This window comes from Malurus melanocephalus, unplaced genomic scaffold (genome assembly GCF_030028575.1).
Source record: "Malurus melanocephalus ecotype Western Australia unplaced genomic scaffold, MMel_1.1 scaffold_0, whole genome shotgun sequence".
Classification (NCBI taxonomy): domain Eukaryota; kingdom Metazoa; phylum Chordata; class Aves; order Passeriformes; family Maluridae; genus Malurus; species Malurus melanocephalus.
In genome coordinates this window covers 4,613,921-4,639,240 of record NW_026623232.1, presented here as the reverse complement: position 1 = coordinate 4,639,240, position 25,320 = coordinate 4,613,921, and the positions used below count along the sequence as shown (strand labels likewise).

General features: G+C 36.8%; 1 protein-coding gene across 4 annotated transcripts in view; it reads right to left on the bottom strand.

Annotated features, from left to right (window-relative positions):
* MIA2 (MIA SH3 domain ER export factor 2) overlaps positions 1-24,523 on the bottom strand; it is a 37,071-nt gene extending 12,548 nt beyond the window's left edge. Inside the window, exons 1-21 of one of the 4 annotated variants that reach the window (XM_057369234.1) lie at positions 24,221-24,523; positions 22,620-22,753; positions 21,359-21,445; positions 19,913-21,044; positions 17,518-17,733; positions 17,275-17,375; positions 14,200-14,331; positions 11,700-11,721; positions 11,494-11,582; positions 11,030-11,101; positions 10,241-10,351; positions 9,869-9,940; positions 9,346-9,450; positions 7,072-7,194; positions 6,388-6,511; positions 5,523-5,569; positions 5,250-5,340; positions 3,901-4,039; positions 2,191-2,292; positions 834-894; positions 483-518 (exon numbers count right to left, since the gene is read on the bottom strand). In XM_057369234.1, the coding sequence (XP_057225217.1) occupies positions 483-518; positions 834-894; positions 2,191-2,292; positions 3,901-4,039; positions 5,250-5,340; positions 5,523-5,569; positions 6,388-6,511; positions 7,072-7,194; positions 9,346-9,450; positions 9,869-9,940; positions 10,241-10,351; positions 11,030-11,101; positions 11,494-11,582; positions 11,700-11,721; positions 14,200-14,331; positions 17,275-17,375; positions 17,518-17,733; positions 19,913-21,044; positions 21,359-21,445; positions 22,620-22,753; positions 24,221-24,344 (3,120 nt within the window). In that variant the 5' untranslated portion in view covers positions 24,345-24,523. Of the gene's footprint in view, positions 1-482; positions 519-833; positions 895-2,190; positions 2,293-3,900; positions 4,040-5,249; positions 5,341-5,522; positions 5,570-6,387; positions 6,512-7,071; positions 7,195-9,345; positions 9,451-9,868; positions 9,941-10,240; positions 10,352-11,029; positions 11,102-11,493; positions 11,583-11,699; positions 11,722-14,199; positions 14,332-15,339; positions 15,448-15,802; positions 15,944-17,274; positions 17,376-17,517; positions 17,734-19,912; positions 21,045-21,358; positions 21,446-22,619; positions 22,754-24,220 lie in introns of those variants that run through there. The other 3 variants (XM_057369317.1, XM_057369400.1, XM_057369473.1) reach the window with 3 other exon arrangements.
* Positions 24,524-25,320: the final 797 nt, after the last annotated feature.

The following is a 25,320-nucleotide window of genomic DNA, read 5'->3' as shown; positions in this document are numbered from 1 at the left end:
AAATRGATTTGGTAGAAACACTCTTACGAAGCTGCCAGTGGAACATACTGTTCTCACAGGACATAACATCTTCTACTGGTAGATAAAAGAAGTGAAGTACACCCAAAGAAAATATCCAAATGGCATTGAAACAAGGCCAAAAGCTTCCATTATTAGCAAAATGTCACACATTTGTTATAGGGGGTCATGTTCTTCCAGCAGATTTATTGTTATAACAAATTATATAAAATTATCATTCTACTGTGTTCAAAAGTATCCAACTTAATTTTTCCAACTTTTTTTTTTTTTTACATAATAGAAGTATTTTTAACATGCTTTTGTGTATTTCTGTGAGAAATCCATATGTTTAAAAGTAAAAGGTTAGAGATAATTCTGATTATCTGTTTTTAGTAAGAAACAAAAAGTGATAATTAAAGCAAGCTTTTCAAATAATCAAAAATGAAGAGGCACAAATTATAGAAAAATGAGTATTTGGAACTTACCCAATTATCGTGAGCTTTTTTCTCATGTGAAGTAATCTGTGAAAGAAAGATTCATTATTCACCGAAAACCCAGAACTTATGACTGTATACTCTTTTTTATAAATCTAGTGTGTGAGGATAATTTATAATGAGACACCTAAACTTAACATTCAACTTTTCAATAAAGTTATCTGGTGATCTCTGCTATGAAATTATGTCAGTCAAAACCATGACTTTAAGAAGGAGGGGGAGGCAAAATTAGACACCCAACAAAGACAAGGGAAATACAGTATCACAACCTAACAGCAAGAGGTGTTCCAGYTGCAGTAACATCCTTCCTCTACATAGATGTTGCCACAAAGCACAAAATACCTGATTCTCATAAGAACGAATGGTTCTTTCTAGCTCTTCTTCRAGATCCTTTGCTCGCTCTCTGTAACAAAATGAGGATTTATGACACTGTAATAAAATGTAGAGGGAAGTTTTGAATACAATAAACTCAATAGTAGCCACAAGGTATAATTAATTTTTTAATCCAAAAAATATGCCACTTAGCCCCATGGGATACATAAAAATTATGCWAACAGTGGAAATTCTAGGCCTTATATTACTGCAAACAGGAACATAAACAAGAGAATAGAACCAAAACTCAACATCCCCCCAACTTTTCTTGGTTTGTGATGTTTTCAATATAAAGGCTATCCTTCCYCACATGCCCAACCAGCCAGCCTCACCCAGCTGAGCACAGGAAGCACAGTGGCAGGAGCACCACAGTGCCACAGGCTACCCCAGTCACTTCTGAGGGACAGCCACCTGCACTGAAGTTATTTCAAGATCACATGCATGATGTCACCTTTGCTGCCAGCTGTCCTGGGGACAGCCTCTCTGGGCTGTACACTCTCTCAGCAGGTGGGCCAAACACCCACACATTGCTTGGTTACAGTCAATTTGCAGTATTAATATTCTCTTTAAAATTAGGATGTCTGAAAGTCCATATTCTGAATAAATCAGGAAGGGTGAATTCTGTCTTCCTGTATGAATACTGAAGAACGTTCACAGGAAAGAATTAATCTAATTAACTCTTCAGGAAGCATTGCTCACTATTGTTCAGTTAGACCTAATACTCCCATAAACTATGAGGAAAGATGGCAAATATACATTACATACCGAAAAACTATGCCACAGTTTGAGAAAATGCMAAAAAAACCCAGAGGTACACAGCTGGTGTACCATAAACCAGAGCAAAGCAGTTAAAAAACAGCTACAGCAAATATTCACCCACAACAATATTTTAGTAAAGAATTTCTAAGCAACAGGACTATTTGACAAGCTTTGAGATCCAAAAACAGAGTACTATAACTATACAGCATAAATGTCAACTCTCCAGGAAAACTGAACATTCAATTTACTTCACAACATTCTCCTAAGATTTGTTCAGTAAGGGGAACTAGACTAGAGAACCACTTCTACCATACTGTTTAAGTGAACRTGTCAATACAATCAGCATTCTAATGGAATAGAAGTTGCCATAATCTTCAACACCCAAATGTTTTAACAAAGCAAAACCACCCTTAGTCTGATTATTACACATAAACTTGCATCTAACACACACACACCCCAGAGAAACTGGAAGAAAATACATTTGCTTATGCTGTGTTTTTTTTTAATTCTCTATTGCTCTTTCTTCACTTTGGAACAAGTGATTACAGCAACTAAAATCTGCAATTACCTGTAGCTGTTAAGTTCTTCAGCAGCATGAATAATTTTTTCATCTACTTTAGAAAGCTTTTCTTCCTTCTGTAGACGTTCCCTCTCTTCTACTGTCAGCTTCCTTTAAACAAAATTCAAAATCTGCGGTTAATTGTGTTCCAAGTCAACAATTTTGAAAGCAGCCACAAATCACATCAAACAAACTAAAATCCAAACTACACTTATCAGCAGTGATGTGTTCTGGTATTTTCTAAAAATAATTTTCTAGAGAAAAAAAAAAAAAGATTGTTACTAGCTATTAAAGAAAAAAAGTCTTTCCAGGTCCCTCTTTTTTATCCTTATGCCTTTTTGGGCACTAGAGATGAGAAAACCYATTCTCCAGCCCACAGATTATGGGGGCACAAAGTAGTTCTGTAGCACACACAGATAATATTGTAGCATACAGCCCTGAATRGATAAACTGATCATTTTCCTGTGAACAGCAATCCTTAGCAATCAAACTGTCTAATTCATGGATCTTGTGAACTTCATTTAAACCTCTTTTCTACTCATTCTTCATTTCCTATTTTCCATTTCCCCTGTTTGAACAGACCCAGTTTTACAAAAGATGCCTTAAGTGATTCTAAGTCTTTTCTGTGCTGCTAYCTCACCACATCAGCTTCTTTCCAGWCCTTTTTGGCTTTTCTAAAATTCTTTGATAAGCAGCATAGAYTTTCTGAGCTTTAGTGAGGTATTTTTAAATATCATCCACACAGTCTGCTTTCTGCCTGCTTATCATACCTTCCTTTTAATATGTTACTTCCCACTCCCTCCCTGCTCTTTTTTAAAAATCACAATGTTAATGCAGTGATTTCTAGGATTTGTTGCATCTACAAAGATGCTAAAYAACTGCACAAATATATATGCTACAGAGCAGATTACTGGAAGTTATATTYTAAAATACAAATTGTGCAGTCCTGCACACTGCGCAGTACAGAATTTAGTCTTGTGCTAATTCTCTGCTGCCTTCACAATTATGTCTGCTCTTGGAAGAAATCATTTCTGATAGTAAAACTGTAACTTTACCATCATACCCTAAAATGATACGCCCTCTGCTCCCACACACACGCACACTTCTGAAGGTTACTACGTGCCTTGGACCAACCAACTTTAATTTCTAGTCCTACGCCTATTTCTGACTTCAATCACTAGGTCATAATCCCTACTGACACCCTGACTGTGRGGCAGATAGTACAGCCCTCATGTTCTGTTTTTCTTGGTGAGGAAAGTCTGATTCAAAGGGGTTCTATGTTGYTCACCGACAAGAGCTTGCCTATGTTTTAAATTTAATTTTATATATTAATCTCATCACCCCTCTGATATTACTTGCTCTCTTCACTATAAAAAATATATCTCACTATTAAAGCACCTACTGATTTTCTCTCACCAACTTTGACAGATGTATTACATCATACAATAATTTAATTAAAGAAAAAAAMCCAAGCTTTCCTACTTTACTTGCCTTATTTCATAGATTTAAAAATCTGTTACTTCTTTGTTTCTGTACTTGCTTGTGGAAAAGTCCTACAATGAACTGTTTTACAAATGTACATGAAAGTGTAATAAATTGTCTTCACAATTCAGAAGATTCTGGAAAGCAGTATTCAAACTATCARTAATTTTCAGTTCCCCAAATCAGTTACATTCAAATGAAAAAGGAGGTACTGAATATAAGAAGAGGAACCAGCACCTGTGTAGTTTCATTTCATTTTCTTGATAAAGCTCAGTCATCACTTTAAGTTTCTGCTGAAGCTTTTGAACTTCACTTTCAAGGTGTTCATTTTCAGACTGCAAGGAAGCTTGTTGACTTTGAAGGCTTTCTATGCGTTCTGTCAAATTTAGAGATAATTATATTGGGATAATAMATTTACAATATTTTAGTATATAAAAAGTCTCTGAAAACCCTTGATCCTATGTTGATTTAATAACATAAGACAAAATGTTAATATATTTCAATATATGATACAAAATGAGAAATCAGCAACTATACTCTCTACCTGCCACAAAACATGTCAGGCCTTCGCTCTCCAAACCATGTAACCTCTTTGAAAACAATGCAGTTTTGTAATTCATAATCTAAATTTTCATTTAGGGCTCTTATTATTGCAATTATTTGACTAAAGAAATAAAACCAGTACCAGTATCATATGCTTTTGCAGATTTACCCACACAAGGTCTTCCTCAACAGCCTGAATGGGTAACTCAGATTTGTTACAACTACCTTCATCTTTCCAAATTGAACTCATAGTCATGTTTTTTTTTTCCTGTTTACTATACCTGTGCCTCTTTTCAAGAAATATAACAAAGCTTCAAGCAAGTTTGAATATCTTTATGGGACAGAGCTTCAGTCAATTTGGAAGACACACTAGCACAAGGAATATGTTCAAAGGATTATAAGAAACTGAAAAACATGGTCTTACAGAGCATTTAATCACCCAAATAACAAAACAGTATGTTCATATGTGATGGCTACTCTGCTGGCTATGATTACAAAAGCAATAGCTAATTACAGGTTTTGATTTGAGTAAGAGTGGTTTTCATTTCATAAGGTTTCATTCAGTATGTCCTACACAACAAAGGAAAAAAAAATCAGAACAAGATGCTTTTAGGTTCAATTCTCTAAATGCAGTACTTTATATTTTAAATATTGAGCTTTACAAGGTAACTACAATTAAGCAATCATTTTAATAAGTCGTTTTAAAATTTAAACTAAAACTCCATTGTTTCATGTCCAGAAATCATGTGAAGGAAATACTATATATTTATGAACATAACTTTGCTCTWGTATTTTAAGATTCTATAACTTCATAGTTACAGAATATTCCAACAGAATACAATGAAATTTACAACTTCGATTGCCCTGCCTCTAAAATAATGTGTATTTAAAATAGCTAAGCAAGTAGTTATTAATTTAAAAATCAAGTAGTTATTAATGTAAACTTCATTCAGTTTCCCTTAGAATTAATATTTGCAGCCTGTAACATCATTTTACCAAAGCAGCACCTTATTACTCCTAAAGGCAAAACAACATTTAATTACCTGTAAGTTCTCCTTTAGCCTTATTTTCATCAGACAGTTTTGAATACATTTGGTCTCTTTCTGCTTCCATAGTCTTTAAACAAGCATTTAGCTACAATCAAAATTGAAAAAAAGAGACCATTTTAAGATTACCAGATTAAGAAACTGCATGCAAAAATATATAATTAAACATTAAAAGATGTTGAACTCTGATACTGGTATTACCAGAATTACATATATTTCATTTAGTTTCCCCTCCTCTATTCCCTTCTTCCATTTCTTAAAATCACATACCTTTGCAGCATAGATCAATTTCTTTACAGTTCGTTTTTGCTCATCATCTGGTTGAAGGAATAGGACAATATGTCACGTAAAAAGCACAAAAAGGTTTGTGACAGATCTTACTGCTATTATTTAATTTTTATACAACAGCAATGCCAACATATCACAATAGGAACAGCATATTTGGAGGAAAAAAGAAAAAAAAAAAAAGCAGCGTGTGGGTAGAAAATATGCCTATATTGTAGTGCTTTGTTTGCCAATTAATCMCGACTCAGACTGGTCACATTAAAAGTGAGATGCTGAATACACACTAAGATCCATGAGCATGTGCCCTATGGTATCACAAGCACCAGCATAAAAAGAATCTGCAGCAAGAAAGACGAGGAAAAAGGCCTTTTTCTGTGTTGCTGTTTAAGGGGACCCACATCTACACCCATTCGATTACAGGGCTACCACACTGCCTGCAACAAGCAACACCTCTGTAAGGACAAGGAAGCAGAAATTAGGCTCTAAGCACCATCAGTACTACTGCTGGGAAGTGCCTGAAGAAGCAATAAGAGCAAGGTTTCTACCTAGAAATGCCAGAGAATCACTTCTTAATACTCACAGAGACAAATGTCATTCTGCAAGAGACTGAACACTGAACGTTTACATTGCTCTGTGACAGTTATGTGTGCCACACACCACTAAACAGGAGGACAGGCTGCTATTCCAGGTGTCCAAGCACCAGTTAACTGTCTGACATGAATGACATTRGCTGAGATTTAAAAATCCAACTTCTGTAAAGCTAATCTTTCAACTTTTCTGGAAGTTAGTCAGTTCTGTATTTCTAAAACTTCTATTAAACATTTAAACTGGGAAACTACACAAACCATACCTAAGTGCTCTCCGTTCTCTGTTTCACCCTTTATATCCGTGTCCCAGTGACTGTCTTCAGCATCACCATCTTCTCGTATGGCCGAACTCCAGTCTTTCATGCTCAGGATATACTGTGTCAGTGACTAAGAAAGAGCACACAAAAACCCCCCAAACAATAAAACAAATACAAGCAATGAAACTGTAGTTATCATTACAATCCCTTTCCAAGATTTCTGTTGTTTATTTAGTTCCCTTGGTAGATTAAGTCAGTCCCACACACAGGATTCTAGATGTCTGATTATACTTTTTCTATCAAAACATGTATATTCAGGTGAACAGGCATGTCCTAGTGAAGAATTTTCAGACAGCTATAAGCATGCATAGTTTTAGCAGGGCTTGTGTATGTAAGGTACACAATGATAACTTCCACACTCCAAACTTGGCAGGGAGGAGAGGAAGCCAGTACTGGATTAAAATAAAAAGYGTTTTTCCTTAGTACTCTTTATCAGACTGCTCCATTATGCTGCTAAGCAATGTCTTTTAGCTTAGCCAGAAACATGACATTACAGAATAGAGACAGCAAACAAAACTCCAAAACAGCCTAATGCATATTAAGACATGGAGAGGTTGTCAGGCTTTCTTGGAACTTTATGATAAGCATCAGTTTGAATAATTTGATTCAATCCTAAATGTCATGATTTACCTTGATTTGGCTCTCTTTATTTTTCAAAACTTCTTCTACATCTGCTTTAGATGATTCAAACATCTTTGTTTGTTCATTTAGTTCACTAAATCGTTCACCCCATCCTTCAGCTTCTTGTAAAAGCTAAAAAGGGAAATATCAGATTAGTGTGATTGTCTACAAAACCAAGAATCAAGGATGAACAGTAGTGAGCCTATTACCTATATTATCTATACATAAGTGGAATTTAAAGCTCTCACTCATTGGTAAAAATTAAGAGAGATAAGATTGTAAGAACGTTAAACCTCAGGAGTTGAAAATAAGGGCTTCTATGCTATTGTTCAKTTGCTTTAGCTGCTATAGCTATCCATTGTAATTAGTCGTTAGAATATTTTTAAGTATTTATCAGAAGTGTTCAGTTAATATTGCACTCAGATTAAAAACCTTGATGTGACAATAGCAATGAAAATAAAATAGTGAGAATTTATCTAATAGCAATATGCACCGGGGAATGGATGGAAAACACTCATACCTCAGTAGGCACACACACTTCTGAAATGGTGCCTGTGTCTTTTCAACTCAGAAGTGGTCAGTGAAGTAAGTGAAAACAGGAAGCTTYTAGACATTTACTTATATTCATGTCACTTGCAAAACTGGATTATTTCTCCTATTCTTTTCCATACCTCCTAAAGCAATTTTTAGATTTTATTTTAAAAAAGCTTTCCTGTTAATGAAAGTCGCAGTTTTATGTAATCAACACCTACTAGTATGTATCTTCGCAATTAACTGTGCTTAACTAAAAATATAGGTAGGTTCCAAGGTTATGTTTTACCGATATTCCCTTGTAAAATCTCATTTCACAAAAATACTTTGTAGGAGCAAAGGGATTAGAACACTTTATCACAAGCATATTAAAAATAACCACTGYAACATATTAAGTAATTATATTATGAGAACAAAATTGAACTGGTGCAAATTTCTKTTAAAACAAAATATGAGCTAAAACGACATGGGACAAAGTACAAACAAATCATCTTAAGAGTCTGTCAAAAACTTCTGCTTACATTTGCACAACAGGCAATCAATTTAAAAGCAGTGAATGTACAGAAAAGAATAACTAGATTGAGCACTGCGAATTTAACAGCCAGTTATTTTTAGTTATACTAAAAATAAAACCAGAAAACAGTAATTRAACAGGGGAACTGCTATGCAAATAGACAAGCAAGCCTGAACACTACTTATCAAAGATAAACTAGAAGGCACACAACATAAGGTATATGACTATATAAAGAATTTGATTAACACATGTTGCCCCTTAGCACATAACTGCACTTCCCAAGCAGTCAATGTATGAATTTGCAGCATCATGCAAATGACATATTAGGGATTAGAAGACATATACAGACAATTCTTTTTATCATTAATTGTCATCATCAAAACAAAGTTGAACTTTTAAGAGATTCCTTCTTCTTGAAGCCAAAGAGAAAATAAATTTAATTTAGTTTATACAACTGTGAATTATAATGAAGATAAACAGCAAGGATTTGCAATAAGCTAAAGCAATATACATTCCTAATGTTTCTGAAGAAAAATCACAATCAACCACCTCAAACCCCCAAAACATTACACAGTACATTAAATATTCATAGAACATATTTATTTGCCTAAAAAAAAAAAAAAAGAGCTTCACTGTAAAGCTACCTACCTATCACACAGGACAATTATTGCATATGCTGAATATTTTAAAATAATCAGTGACCTTTGTGATCTYGCTACAGCACTGAGGAAGACAGACAACCAAAATTTGGGAAGYAACAGTCTTTTCAGTTCCTATGTAWTACTCAATTAATACATCTATGGTGGTACTGGAGTACACTTTTTACCTGGCTTTTGAATACTCAACAATTTCTCAATTTCTTTTGTTTTCTAGATCAAGTAAAAGAATTTTCTCTGCCTCTGTAGAGGATCCTAGCTGTGGACTTGTTCAGAGATTTCTGCTTTCCTTCAGTCTCAGCAAAGTTCTTATTAGGCTTACATTACCATATGCTCTCCTTCCACTGAACTCTACACAATTCCCCACAAATTGTAACTACTATATTTCTTTTAAAACAGGATAATTCAGACCAAGTTACTCCAACATAAAATTATTTAMAATACATGTCCTCTTCCTCATTCCATTTACTAAAACATACAAGAGGTATTAACAAATCTGTTAAAGATRAGCTCTTTGGAGAAACCATATTTATCAGTACCATAGGAACACAGTATTTCTCAGGATAACTAGGAAGAACCTACCTGTTTCTCACTTTCCTGGAGATGGCTGTTTTCATCTACTGCATCTTGAACAGATGTCTTGAGTCTCTCAGTATTAATTTGATATACTTTTAGGGTGGACTTGGCCTAAGTAAAAATTAAAAAGTGTGTTTTTTAAACCRTATTGGTGAAGATATAAGTGGAGTCATGATGGTATTGCTGGACTTGTCTTAGGTTTTCTGGCTGTGCTACCCACGTATTCTCACCTTCTCCCTACAATGTCAACAGTTTTTACTGACTGTAGTTTGGCAATACTATATATGATTGTGGAGTAAGAAGATGAGGAAAAGACAAGGTAACTACTTCTCAACAAATGCCAATCATTATACWAAATGAAAAATTGTGCAATGAAGTCACACGAAAGTACTAAACCTTAAAAGTCTTTTCGTTTACACAGCATATGATCTCTGCACCCTTAACAGAAAAAAACATTTAAACCATGTAATTACATGGGAAAAAGGAATTGCAAAGATTTGAAAACAGAAATTATGAAGACTAGACATACCTCATCAATTTGTGACTGGATAGATTTTTCTTCATTCTCTAAAGATTCCACTTTCTCCTGAATTTCAGCCACCTGAAAATCATTAGTTGTCATAGAGCTTCTTTCACATATTTGACTGAAAATGTCTAGGCAATTAATAAAATTATTTTAATTTTCAAACTGACTAAGTTCTACTCCTGAATCAGTTATAACAGCTTTTCTTTTTTTTKAGTATTTCCTTTATGATTTTTCTGATGTTACAGGGAGGAAAAAATGGAAAATGTAGTCWTTGTTTCAAAACACACAAACAGTTTGTCTCCTCCACAGAGATTTTCTTCTGTGGGAATTTTTTTAAATGAATAGAAACAAAGATAGGATTCTGTTTATTCTTACCAAGGTATCRTTTTCTGACTGCTTAGATTTTTCTTCTTCCAGTTCTTTTTCTAGATCCTCTATTTCCTGGTTGAGCTCCAAGTTTGACTTGTTCAGTTTTTCATGCATTTCCTAAAYCAAGTTGGTTTGTGAATCAATAAAATGTTTTATATTAATTACATACGAAGACAAGTATATTTTAAATATSACAGCAAAGTATGTTCAACTCAAATACTCTTGAGTCTCTTGCATGCTAACAAAAGCTGTAAGAATTAATTCTGTAGGATCTGARGTGCAGAAGGAAATAAACCTATTCGCTTTCTTTTACAGTAATTTGTACMGCCTATTAGGTATTTGATTCACTTATCCAGAACTCTTCTACAAATATATTCTCAGTTTGGGGGATATAAACAAAGTAGTGGTAATTTTTCTTTACAACTATACACCTGTAGCCTACAAAAAGTATTTCAAGTAGATCAAATGTGATTAAAAAATACTTCAAGTACTACCCTCTGTCCTAGAAACGGGAACAATTTACTTTTTAAAATTAAATATTGTCCAGTATGCCATTTTTTCTAGTATCACTCATTCTTAATGCAATTTTMAAAATAGACATCTTTTAATGTAAATGGTTTGATTTTACGCAATTTTCAGTAACTCTTTTAAAACAATTGAGTTGGGTTTTTTGGGTTTGTCTGAGGGTTTTTGTTGTTTTTATTTCATTTGTTTGGGTGTTTTTTCATAGGGGCCACATTTTCAAAAAATACTACCTTATACTGTAGAGCTACCAACTTCCATTTATCTTTGTACCTCAAAAAAAGATGTGTCTGTTGATTCTTTCATAATGTTACCRTCCTTCAGAGACAGCTGTAGATCTTCAAACTGAAAAGGAATTACTTTGTGTCAGAATATATGTAAATAACTGATAAAAYACCAGCATTAATTTGCAATGCTTTGGTCTGAAACATAGACATCACCTAAATATTAACAAATGCACCTTGCTGGAAACTAGAAAAATCATAGCTCTACTAGATTATTACAGTGACATAAACCAAAGAAAGACATTTTGCAGTTGCTTCCAGTGAAATACACTGTATTAAGAGTTAAAGGCAGAACTTGCCAACACCTTAGCTGCTCTTATAGGCACTGACAAAAAAGCATTTGAAGAATTCCTTTAAAAGCTTTAAACTATTTTACTTCTAGAGAAATTAATACTTKACTTGACTGAATCCATTTCTATGACACATCTGAAAGCCATAAATGAGGACTGTTACCTCTTTTTTGCAGAGGCTGAGTTTTTCAAGAATTTTGCATTTTTCTTCAACTAGTTCAGCAATTTTATTGGCAAGCTGTTTTTCCCTTCCTAAAAAGAGAAAGACAAGCAAGTGTTGCATCAGCCAAACAATTAAAGCTGAAAAAAGAAAGAATAAAGTCATATTGTAAAGAAATATGGAAAATAAATTATCAGAAATAAGCTTACCTACATAAAGTCGACTTCTAACCTGAAAAAAAAGAGAACAAATACTGAAAATGTCTGATCAATWACTCTTGCATAGTATCTGAACACTAATCCTTTAAGCTGTGATTCCATGCCAAATTTAACCATGGAACTTAAAAAAGGAATATAAATACAGGTTGCTATTAAAAATAGACTATCATATCCTCTATTCTTATTCCCTCCATGTCTGTGTGTTTGCCCTGTCCTTCTCCCATTCTTATMATGAAAAAGAGGGGAAAGGAGATTAGTTTTCACCTGGATCACTTTAATAACACACCTCTGTATATTGATCACATAACCATGACTGCCAGCACAAAGGTGGAGTGGACATGCACAATCGGAAACATAGGAAAGGGAAGGGAGGGGGAAGCTCCACACACAAGCTCAGATTTCCTATTGAGAAAAATCACCCACACATTATAACATAAAACCGTAAAAGCTGCATTAAGAGTACTACCTGAACTACCTGATGGGCATCCTGCCAAGTGAGCAGCTGCCACATGGATTCTAGTGCCCTAGAATCAAAATCTAACAAACTGCAGGGCAAAATCTGTCAAAATGGCCCGTACAAGAGATGCATAACTTGGCTGAACCCACAACACTGCTAGATCCGAGCATTTCTCTCAAGGCTGGGCCTGGGTCATGTGCCTAATGTAACAAGGGTCCCTCAGATTTTCCCTACTTCCTCTTTATTTAAAGCCAAGGAGTCCAAATTAYGAAAAAAGGATAAGAAAGCCATAAGTATACTTTTATTCTATCATCCCCAAAACTAAACTCCATTACTTTTAAGTAGCCATGAATTCTTCAAGGAGCAGTCAATGCTGTTTTAAGTACGGATGACTGAAAGAGTTATCAATAAGTTCTGTAATATCTAATGCCTTAAGTGACAWATGATAGAGGACAACAATACCAGAGTTGCTACTTGTGTGATTACAGTTCAAATGCCTTTTGTATCACCCAGAGGGATGCCATTACAGAACAAAAGGCATGACCAAATCATAGTTACATTAACTTACACAAACACAGATCCCCTTACGGACAATGTCAGTTGATGTTAAAATCCTACAAATGCAGTTGCTCATATCTGAAAAACTAAACAGCTATGCAACCAATCTTCAAATAAGTATCATTACTTCTAGTACAAAATCATGTCGTCYGTATGAACGTAAGCGAAAAATGGGAAGAAATTTAGAATACCGAATTACAGATACTGACCCCATTKCCTTAGCAGGGAAAGTACCATAAGCAAGTTTTATTACTCAGATCTTTATTTAATCTCAATAGAGGACAGGCATTACCTCAAAAATATAATCTGATTAGTGCATTAAAAGGTTTCACTATTGCAATTCTCAAAGTCATCAGATTAGTGCTCACAAAGAGCAGGCAGTTAAACTGGTTCAGTGTTCCAGTGTTGCAATAAACAGAATCAAGGTGTCACTGTCCAAAACGTTTAAAATGCCTCCCCTGACAGAAAACCATGTGGATTGCTTTTGCTTACAATTACCTTGAAAGACCTGAGCTGCTCTGGCTATGGCCAGATAGTCACAGAGATATCAACACACACAGCAATACAGACACCCTAGGGAAGGCACTGTGAAAGTAATATATGGGCTGACTTGCAAAGTCTGGTGTAGAAATTAAAAAGAAAAAAGGAAGYCTTACTACAGCAAGTTTCACCACATTTCCTCTTACAACAGTCACTCACTATATATCCAAACACTTACTATCTTGACAAAACAGACTTTTCAACTTCTCTTTTAGAGGGATTCTAAATTCAGTCACAATAGATTTAAAACTCTGAACCATTACATATCTTGAATAGGAAGGATAACAACTTCAATGCAAACTATTAACGCACTCTACATATCTTCACATGACTTGAACACTTCCTGTGCTGGTTTTGTCTGGAATAGAYTTCATTTTCTTCATAGTAACTGGTATGGGCCTATATTTTGGATTTGTGCTGAAAAGSACTGATAGCACATGGCTGTTTTAGTTATTGCTGAGCAGTGYTCACACAAGAGTCAAGGCCTTTTCTGCTTCTCACCCCACCTCACCTACAAGGAGGCTGGCAGCTTCACAAGAAGGGGACACAGGCAGCTGACCTCGGCTGACCAGAGGATAACCCACACCATATGACAGCATGCTCAGMACATAAAGCTGGRAGGAAGAAGGAGGAAGGGGGAGGTGTTTGGAGTAATGGGAGTTTGTCTTCCCAAGTAACTGCTAAGTGTGATGATGTCCTGCCTTCCTGGAGATGGCTGAACACCTGTCTGCCCATGGAAAGCAGTAAATCAATTCCTTGTTTTGCTTTGTTGAATGCACAGCTTTTGCTTTCCCTATTAAACTGTCTTTATCTCAACCCACAAGTTTTCTAGCTTTTAGTCCTCTGATTCTGTCCCTCATTCCAGCCTGACAGGGGGAGTGACAGAGTGTCTCTGTGGTGCTTAGTTGCTGTCTGGCGTTAAATCACAACACTTACTGATTGATAACTTCTGTACAGGAACAACAGAATTGTCAAGGCTCCAACAATGCCAGCACAAATCACTATTTCCCATGGGAATCCATACAGATCAGGGCCAGGTCTCATATCTTCAGGCAGGGAAGCCACAGCCTGAAAAGTAAAGTAAAAAGCTTCAGCTAAAGGAAAACAGGTTAATGTTTTCAACAAAAACAGACATTACATGTTGACACAGTTTACTTCCAAAGCTGGTATATCTATTTGTTTTTTCCAAAACTCTGAGAAAATGGTTAACAGAAGCATTTGATTTTTAAATTTAAAATAGATTTACCAAGTGAAAAAAGAAAACAAGAAGTTYCAACAAGATGTRAACATCAACAGATAAAATTCTGAAACCTTTTCCCCGTGAGTCTACCAAATATAACAGAATCACAGAATGATTTGGGTTGAAAAGGAACTAAAAGACCATCTAGTTTCAATCCCTCTGCCATAGACAAGAATATCTTCCACTAGACCTACATCCTCAAAGCCCCATCCAGCCTGCCCTTGAATTCTTCCAGGGATGGGGCATCCACAGCTTCCCTGGACAACTTGTTCCAAAGCCTCATCACCCCCACAGTAAAGAATTTCTTTCTTATCTAATCTAAACTTATCCTCTTCCAGTTTAAAGCCATTGCCCCTTACCTATCACCGCATGCCCTTTCAGAAATTGCCTCTCCAACCTTTCTGTAGGCCCCATAGGTACTGAGAATTTACTATGGWAAATTCTCCTTTGAGTTGCCTATACATTTCATTGCTGGAAGAATCAATACGAGTAACTATTTCATGATTGTCTGGTAAAAAAACCCGCTTGGTAGAAAAACCTGCTCAACCAGCTTCATGCTAAAATAACCTACTGAACACACGAGTGATTTAACACATTTTAAACGCTTAGATACACTCACATTTCATTTGTACACGGATAATCTATTTGSTTTAAGATACGACATGCTCAATGTAGCTCAAATTTACTACATGTGGCCCGTGCTTAAGAACATGCTACTGTGATGCAAAGCCTTAATTTCRATTTATCCCCTAGCCGAGCCCCTCGGCAGCAGCGTTGCACAAGATCCCGACCCTGGCGGGGGCTGCGCCGGGCCCCGCCGCCAGTCCCTCACTCACCCAGCGCAGCCCTTCCCAGGCCAGCCCGCAGTAGCGCCGGGCGCTGTCCCGCAGCCCCGGCCACAGCCCGGCCGTGCCGGTGCCGGCCCCGGGCCCCGCTCGCCCGCCCGCCGCCATCTTCCCGCGGGCGGCGCGCGCCCCTTCCGGCCCGCCGCCTGACAACCGGCCCGTACCACTGCCCGCGCGGGGGGCGGGCACGAACCACCGCGGCCGCGCACAGCGGGGGGACCGCGCGGYACAGGTGGCAGCCCCGGGACCCGGCTGTCCCCGCCCGCCCGGCGCAGCCCCCGGCGGCTCCGCCGCTCTCTCGGCACAGCCTCCCCCGAAGCAGCGGGACTGCGGGCGGGAAGGACCGACAGGTCCTCTCGGTGCGCGCCCGCCATGCCGCCCCCGTCCTCCAGCACCGACGTGGCCCCTCGGAACCTGCTCCTGTTSTGTCCAAGCTACGCTCACAGCAGCTGACCTCCCGTGCGGCGCTGGCCGCCTCCATGTGCGCACGGGCGGCGCGGGGCACGCAAAGGAAACTCCCTGGGCGAGGCCCGGCTCCCGCGGGCCGCCCGCAGCTCCTGTCCCGGGCCGTGCGGGGCCCGGCAGTGCCCGGCGGGGCGGGAGCGCCGCAGGTGGGTCCGGCTGCGCAGCGCTGGGCGGGCCGGGGATCGGCCMGGGCCTGTGCTAAAAATGGTCCTGSCGGGCTGCCTAAACCAGATGGAAGGTGCAGTGCCGCACAGCAAAGGAGTCTTCTTCGTCTCATTCACTAAGATTAATTTTGTTTGGTTTGGGATTTTTTTTCAAACTACTTCTCCCCCCACCCTTAACGTGTGCGAACAACTTGGGCAATGCAAGGTGCCTGCAAAGCACCTAAGGGACTAGGATAGGTTTAAGGTGGAAATGCCTTTTTCAGCTTTTTTAGTTATGTCGAACCTCACGAGTTTGGCCGTGAAAGCAGTGAACTTTCAGTGAGTTGCAATTCCGTCTGGGTCACGAGGAACAAAGCCCTTCAATTTTCCTTATCTTAGATCACAATCTAACCATATTCTGCATACGTACAATGGAAATCAGGAACAAATTTATATGGTTCTTAAACTTCAATTACCCAATCTAAACAAAGGTGAACCAAAGCGCCGAAGTGAAGTTTACCATATGGCACTTTACCTGCTGCACCTCTTTCGTTTAGAGTGGACAGTGCATCATCTGCCTTTTCTCAYCATCTGCCTTTTTTCATCATCTGCGTTGCCCTGACAGCGTTGTTTTCTTTGCAGTTATGCCCCTTGAGGTTCACCTTCACTTTGCACTACGATTTGATATTTGAGGCACCCCCACAGCACTGATAACCCCTACTGTATTTTCTATTTTATTTATTTGCTCCGAAAACTATTTTTAATGCAATTATGAACTAGGCTTTGAAAATATTCTTTTAAAACAATGGAAGTACTCTGGTTATTTTGCCCATCACAACCCAAGTTTTTTTAAGTCCAAGCAAATTTAATGAGTACTGTTCCGAAAACTAGAGGGAGCTATTAGTTTCATTTAAAAAACCACAAAGAAAGAAAACCAAACAAAAATTTAAAAACACTGCTCAGGTGTTTCCTGGCTGTTAAAAAAACCCATGAAACAAAACCCAAAATCCTCACACCATAAGTTCATCAAATTCTGCATTACAAAGAGGAAGATAATGAGCAGCTGACCTGACATTTTCTTGTGCTTTCTCATTTGGCATCATATAATCCTGGAAGCAAGGGAGCTGTAGAGGGTTTATTTAAAAGGACTCTTTTTGTTTGTTTGTTTGTTTGTTTGTTTGTTTGTTTGTTTGTTTGTTTTGGTTTTTTTGTTTGTTTGGGGTTTTTTTGGTTTTTTTTTTTTGGGTCTTCACTGCAGAACATGACTTGTGGCTGGCTTAAATTTGCACTAATGTTATATCACAGAAAGAATTCTTACCTTTTTCATGATACTCATCACTGCTGACAGTGCAAATTTTACTGTTTCTCTGATCTCGAGATCATTCAAGCACAGAAGTATCTGATTTATCCAGCCTTCTTCTGGTTTGATCATATGGAAAAAAAAAAAAAAACCACACCAGGTTTTACATTACTTTTGTCATTTTTATATAATTCCAACTGGTTTGGGGGTTTTWAAAAAATATTTAATAAAATTTATTTTTGTAAAAATTAAGAAACGTACCATTATTTGGAACATAGTTCTGTATGGCATCAGAGAAGGACGTTTCAACATCAAATTCTGAGTCAGCTACTGAACTGTCCATTCTTATTTCTGAAGTTACTGAAGCAATGGTGGTTGCTTTTGAATCTTGGTCACTGTCGTGTCCACTGTCTACAGCTACATTCATTTCATAGTCCTTCTCTGGTGTTTCTTCTAGTAGCTTTCTTCTGCGTACTCCTGCAAATAATTGTGAAGGGAAATCAAGATATGTGTAAGATATTAACCTCTACAGACATTTAAACTTTTTTATTTTTGTTTTCCTCAACTTAAAGCCAAACACTAGAGTACCAAATTAATGTGCTACGTATTTATGATTTAAGAAACACTAYACAAATAATGATCTCAGAATGTGAAGGATAGAGCTTTAAGCAAAATTTGTGTTATTGTAAAGTAGTTAAAAATCAATATCAGGAAAAAATATGCTTGGTTTTGATAGTTAGCCTATAATTCCCTGGTCAGGGTTAGTAGGTCTCTTTATATCCAGATACAAGGGGTGGTAAGCTTTAGAAGGAGAATGTTTAAAAATGCCATGTAGGATTAAAGATTAACATTCCCACAAGGTATCAAGCTTCACTGCAAAATACAAGAAACCATAGGCATGTTCATGCAGAAACATGACTGAAGGCACCTCACTGCCCCAGTTTTAKTAACTTGGAGTAAATTGCCTGGAGCCAATAAAATATTGCTTTCAACAAAACTCACTCTATATTTTCCCATGAAGAAAAAAGAACTACAAATAGTTTAATTTAATTAAATGGTTCAAGACAGGACTGGCTAAAGATACTCATCACAAATAGCCCAGTAGTCAAAATTCAAGACAAGTATTTTGATCTTACATTRTTACCATTATGTTAACGTGTATTATCAGATCCTCGAAATGTCATACATCAGTCATTGACTGGTATGAGTTAGGCTTGCTACCTATGAATTTTATATCACCAGAAGGAGACAGTGTTGTATCTGTTGTATTTTTTTTTTTTTTTTTTTTTTTTTTTTTTCGCAAAAAAGGGTATTTTTTTCTTGCTAAATCTGTTAGAGAAACATTAGTCTAGTAACTTTAGCTGCAGTTTGGGCAGCACACTTAATTGTTATAGCAGACAAAAGCTCTGGCAGCTCTAGAAGAACATTCCTTTTTTCTGTATATTTTCCCTGCTCAGTGTCCAAATTGTGCCCCTTTTGTGCAGACACAATGACCTGTTCTCTCCACATAGCATTATCTTTAGTTGAGTAAGCTGTGATTTCACGAATTCAAATTGTTGGTGCTGCTGCAGCAGTTTGCTTCCATCACAGAAATACTGTAAGGGTTGCTTAACATCTTGTTTTAATTTAAATAAAGTTGTTGAAATGTAATTAATGGGTTGGGTAAATTTGGTTATCATACAATATTCGCCTGGTTTTGCTTTTTTCTGCACCTTCTCTGCATTTRGTAGTATCTTACGTTGTTCAGATTCCTTTCCTTTTAACTCCCTCTCATTCTTCTGTACAGTATTCAAGTATACTAGTCCTAATGTCACTTCTATTTTCATTTCGGTTTTTTGACCAAACATATATGCTTTAGGCTTTTTTTGACAGGCTTAATTATTAGTTTTACTGGATGTATTTGCAAAGAACCCCGATGGTCTGGTAAAAATACTACTGAAACCCTTTTTGTTAGAATATAATTGCTATTAGTTTTAGTCCTGGATTTTGACTCTTAGTTTCAGAATCTTTTTATTTTATTCTCCTAACTAGTTTTAGTAGCAGCAATTTTTTTGTTCAGTACTGTTCATCCTTTCAGTTACAACAGTAACTTCTTTTMAACATCTACTTTATCAGCCAGGTTTATGAACAATCCTAGATTGCCAGGATTTAATTAATCCTGTTTTGTTTTAATAKCAGTCTGGCTTTCTAGTTAGATAGCTTTAGGAGACACTAACTGTGTCTTTTACATTACCATTGACTTTGAAATGGCTTTTGGATGCTGAATTTTTTTCTGCATCACAGCCTTTGACTAGTTTGTCTTCCTCAGGTGTTTCCAGACTAAGACTCAGTTCACTGTCACACAAAGTCTTCCTGATGCCCAAAAGATTATTTGCAGTTCCTGGTAGTTTCCCATAACTCTGTACTTGCCCTTCTTTAATGATTGAGGTCAGAAACTTCTGTGTGTCTGCAAAATAACTAAAGGAGAAGCAATGGCTCTGCTCTTCAGCTATGTCAGGCTTTTCTCCTGTATTTTCTACGTATGAGGGATCACAGTTTGAAAGTGGGTTATGAGAAGAAGAAATCGGATCTGATGCAATTGATTCATGTCCCTGTTGATTATCATGTTTGTCCATATTATAATTAATAAAACTACTATAAATATTTGTCTACCAACCTGACTGACCACGTCTGCTTTCTGACTCCTGATTTTTCTTTCCAGCTTCAATGTTTTCCAGCAGTTGGCTTTCTGATACCAAGTCTTCTTCTGAACTGTGAGGTTCAATCTCTTTGTCACATGTCAGTATATCAAAAGATGATTCTGTGCTACTTGAGGTGTTTTTGGTGTCATTTAGAGTTTGTACACTTGCTGGCATCTCCCCAGGATTTGTCCTGTTAGTGTTTGAATCTCTTATTTCTTGTGCATAATTCTCTTCTTCATCTTTCACYACCTTAACTGTTTCCTTTGTTTCTTTGTCCATATGTAATTCTTTCTGGTCTAAACTCTGCTCTTCYTCATGCTTATTTGCTTGATCCTTTGTTTCTCTGCTTTTCTGGTCCTCTGTAGCAATTGTAGCTTCCTCAGCATGGCCAAAATTAAGAACATCACTTAAACCCAAATTAAACCAATTTGATTCAGATTCTTGGCTTTCACTTTTTTCTCCTTCTGGCAACATCCCGGTGACTGTTGTTTCCTGTTCCATATTAGAATGCTCTGGCACACCAGAAACATCATGGATTTGTGGATCAATWTTTTCTGTTGCCAAATCAACCTCTTCATTCTTTTCACCAAAATACAGAAAGTTYGTCAGTCCACCTTGAAACCAACCAGATGCTGAGGGTTCTTGTTCCTCCTTATCATTTGGCTCCTGTAAGTCATTTTCAGCTGTTACCTCTACTTTTTTGTCTTGGTGTTCATTTTCTTCAGAAGATTCAGTAACGCCTTTTAAGAGCTCTTCATCATTTTCACTTTCTGTGGCGAACCATCCTGAAATCCAACTGGACTGAGTTTGAGCAGGTTCTAGTGGGAGACTGTTTTGCATTTGTGGCTCTTCAGTATCATCTTTTCTAACCAACTTTTTGTTTACAGACTCCTGAGTGTGAGATTCCTCTGAGTCATTTTCAGAAACTGATTCAGGTCTTTCTTCATTTTGTATGGAGTCTCTTGTATATTTTAAGAGTTCATTTTCATGCAGCTTTTTTTCTGTATCAGACAATGAATATTCACTTTCTTTGTTATGACCATATAATGTGTTATCTTCATTTTCAAAAGTGTACTTATCCTCATGAAGACAAAGGAAATCAGTTTCCTAGAAGAATAATATTAACTTTTAATATGTTTTAATGTGTARTTTTCTATATCACTGTATAGTGCAGCAATAGATATCATTCTTTCTGTTATAACTTTACAGAAAGAACTGTAATAAATTATATTATTCCTAAGGATTCTAATCTTTAATTATATAGAAATTATTTTAGAGGACAATAAACACACAAATGGAGCAATAACAAAAACACATTTTGAATTATCTGAAATGMAGTGTCCATTGACGGTTGAATTTCTAACTGGATATTAGATTTTCAATTGTAAACTACATTAGAAAAGCTGGTGATGTTGGTTTACCTTAGTGAGCACTTCAACTTCTTCTTCAATTAAAACTTCCTCAAACTTCACAGCATCTCTTGGGAAATATCCAAAATCCTTTCCTTTCTGTAAAAAATATTAAACTAATGACAGCATTTAAACTTCAGCGACATATATGTTAGGTGTTTGCATATGTGCTGGAAAGGTATGGATGAACAGTAAGTTTATAGAACTGCCCCCTAACTTCTTCACTTTGTTTTGTCGAAAGATTGGTTTATTTTGCCTGCATGGAAGTATTCCCCTTAAAACTTTTCCGGCAGAAGACACTGCTGTGTGCACTGATGGTCACAGCCAGCTTGTACTAAAATTGGCTGYAAATTTCCCATTGTCTCAAAGGGGAAACAAGTCATGCCTTAATAACGAATGACCCATAATAATTTACAAGAGTAGTGTATATGAAATTCAGATACGAGGCCAGCTGCACTTCAAGAGAAAATTACAGTGAAGATGGCAACACTACAGAAAATAAGTTAATGATGGTGCCCAAAAGAATCAAGTCCCTCTGGCCAAGAAACCACCACTGGCTTTACATCAAACCATTGCAGACAGCCTTCAGTGGAGGGATACACCTTGGTAAGCAAGGAATAGTGAGGTACCTGCAAAGACACTCTTGGATGAAACAAAAAGGAAGACAGAATTTCACGGTTAAACAATAAATGTGACAGATTATTTTCAGGGGGGGAAAAAAAAAACCAACAAAAAAAGTTGACTAATGTCTTGTAGTTTTGAAGCACTCAGTTTTACTAGCAGTAAAATTTGATTTGGATCAATGCATTAATTCCTTATTAAATTTCTTCTAAATTCATTGACACTTGTTCCAAGTCATTAAATATCCATGGTAACTTTTCTGGGAGTTTTCCTTAAGCATTGAACTGTGAAGTCAGGTCCCAATACTGGATTTACCCACAGACCTGTAGGTAGAAACCTGACCCAATAGACCTGAATGCTTTCAAGGGAAGCAGACACAACCATTACAGCCAAATAATAAGATGAAGGAAACAGGAAACATATTCTGATCTTGACTTTGTTTCTCTAGGAGGGATCTTTGCCAAGGTTTTATTGTCTCTTTCCAAATAAGGATACTAACAATGACCCATCTCCCAAATACTGTATTGACCCATGACTGGTTAATATTCCAAAAGAGATAGAAGATCCTTGGAAGCAAGTAGACTGCAGTTGTTATGCTATTTTATATTATCTAAAATATTTGTGGGAAAGTATTTCAGATTGAAGTACTTACACTTCCTGCCCACAAGTTTTCATTTTCCCTTGAAAGTTTGGAGTATACCATGATCTCCTCCCCTGTTTTGAAGTTGAGATACCGGCAGTCAGGCCCTAAGTAGTCAGTAGTAGCTTGAACTCGACTCATTGCCTCTGGAATTATATGTGGAAAGAAAGAAACAAACAAACAAATACAGCATCCATTTTCTCTGAAGTCAGGTTACTGAAGAAGTCTGATACATGTCAAATACTGATGTATTAACAAACATTTTAACATATGTGCTTTGTTATTATAGTAGTCCATTTATATAATCAAGTGGAAATCAAATAATGCAAAAAGCAGACCTGTCTTGTTTTCTTTCCTATGTATTGCAGACATCAAGGAGAAAAAGCTCTTGTCCTATATGGACATTTTCCAGTGCTTGTTTAGCCAAGGTTTCAATGCTTAAATATATAGGCAGAATTAGCAAATTCAATTAATAAAGTCAGATATAAACACCTAAAAAATAATTATTGGGCATATTTATAATTTCATATTTTAGAAATTCTAAGTTAAATACAGTAATTATTTCAGGGATTTTAAAAACATTTATCTTATGACAAAGATAAGTAAATTTAAGCAATATAAACCTTAAACATGCTATTTAAACCAAAGTTTCCAATTCAATTAGAATTATTTTAAGTTTTCTTTGTCTCCACCCGTCTCCTCACAGAAACCACAACTGATGTGTTTTGGTCAGTTTGGAGCTCATTTCACATGCTGTTCCGCAGAGATAGACATCTCTGAACATCCAGAACCTACTGAAGTTGGTATGACTCCACAAGAAAATAGAAATCCGTCCACAGAGGAAATCTAAGGTCTTTTCCACCTCAGGAGAAGCTATCCACATTGAAAATACAACACTTAAGGCTGCCAAACCAATGGAAAAAGCTTAGAAACAGCTTCAACTATGATTATGACAGATTTCACAATGGTAATCAGTGAATAATAAATGGAACATTATTTTCCACTTGTGATTCAGTGGCTCTGCCTCCTGCAGAGTTATTTACTCTTTAAGAACTACCTAATTAGTTACAGCACTTCATGTTAAAGAAGGAAAAAATAAGTAAAGTGCATGTATTAACAGAGTGTTTTGTAAGAAGGATTACAAAAACATYCCAAACCGGTTTGCTTATTGTACAAAAAAATCAGAGTTTTGCAGAATGGGCTATGAATGGGYTATGAATGAATACATGATAAAGATCCTTCTTTCTCAGTTTATAGCCTAYCATTTTATTTATATTTTGTTCATTTTATTTTGTACCTGTAACAAATGAGTTGAAAGTACTTTCAAGCTATTTTTGTAGTGCCCRTTTTGGTGACACCTGAGAAAAACTAGCCATTTGAAAGTAGTGTTACTGAACTTTGATCTGTATATCCTTCCCCGGCAAGTTGGTTTTTTTTCCTCTTTCTGTTTTAAAAATTTAAGCCTATTGCTTATAAACTTAGTATATTAACAACAAACATTTGCTATGGCTACTCATTTTCAGTCTGTTTCATTGCTAATTTTGACTTTATGATTCTTAATAGCTGCATCTACACCACAGACTCCCTCTGAAAAAAAACAAATTTTTACTTACTCTCACATTCCGGATCACCACATTTCTTCCATTCCGAAAGTACCTTTGTACTCTGCACACTTGCTGAAAATGAAATTATAGAAAACAAAAGCAACAGAATTCTCTGATCCAAGATCCCTGACATTTTAAATTAAATCCAGAATGCACTGAAACTGTGGATACTGCATTGATGTGCGGTTAGCAAGAATATTCTACATTTTTCTTAGCCTAACAAAACATTGTAAGTAAACTTTCAATCCTATTTTTCTTCTGTGATCTGCTTAAACAGAAGTACACTATGCTAACCTGCTAACAATCTGCAGAGTCAGGTGTCCTGATTACACACATGCATTAATAATTAACTATGTTCTGATAGCTAGGCTGATGTTTTGAATACAAAGAAAGTAGTTCTGGTCAAGTCAAAATCTAACCTCTRTCAGAGAGATTCTTCTTTAGCGAGTTTGTAGAAGATTGTGCGGGGGGAAATTCAACAGGAATTGTACTAGGATTATTTCTGGATAATGAATATATTTTTAATCTTTCATCTGACTTTAAGATGGTGTAGGGTGATGACCAAGGAGCCCAGCAAGGGTTAAGACAGTCTACTACCTACAGCCTACACCACATTCCTTCTACACTATCTTTGCAAATGGAGTTCTGCATAGTTGTTGACGTCAAGAAAGGATGAGTGAGCCGAAGGAGGAGGCCCTGTGGAGATAGGATGGTCCTGTTTTGGCTCTAAAGAACTAAACAGAACAGAATGAAGTTATATTACTAGGACTTTGAAGGACACTATGGCCAAAAATGTAACTTTTGCCTGACTAAGGGGTGTTTAAATCACACAACCTGAGTATGTTAATAAGATTAATGAAGTACATGCTACCACATACATGATTATATTAGTCAATCCTCCACCTAGAATATGCTATGTGTAAAGGAGGAGGAGGAGGAATAAGACTGGGCTGTGTGTAAGGTGGGTAAAATTTTCAGGTACTTAGACAAAGACCCAGAAAGATCTTGGAGTCACTTGGTGAGTTACTCTCCCTCTTCACCAGCAGGGCTGCCTCCTTGGTTGGCTCCTGCATAGGATTATTATTATTACCCAGGCTAACACAATATTT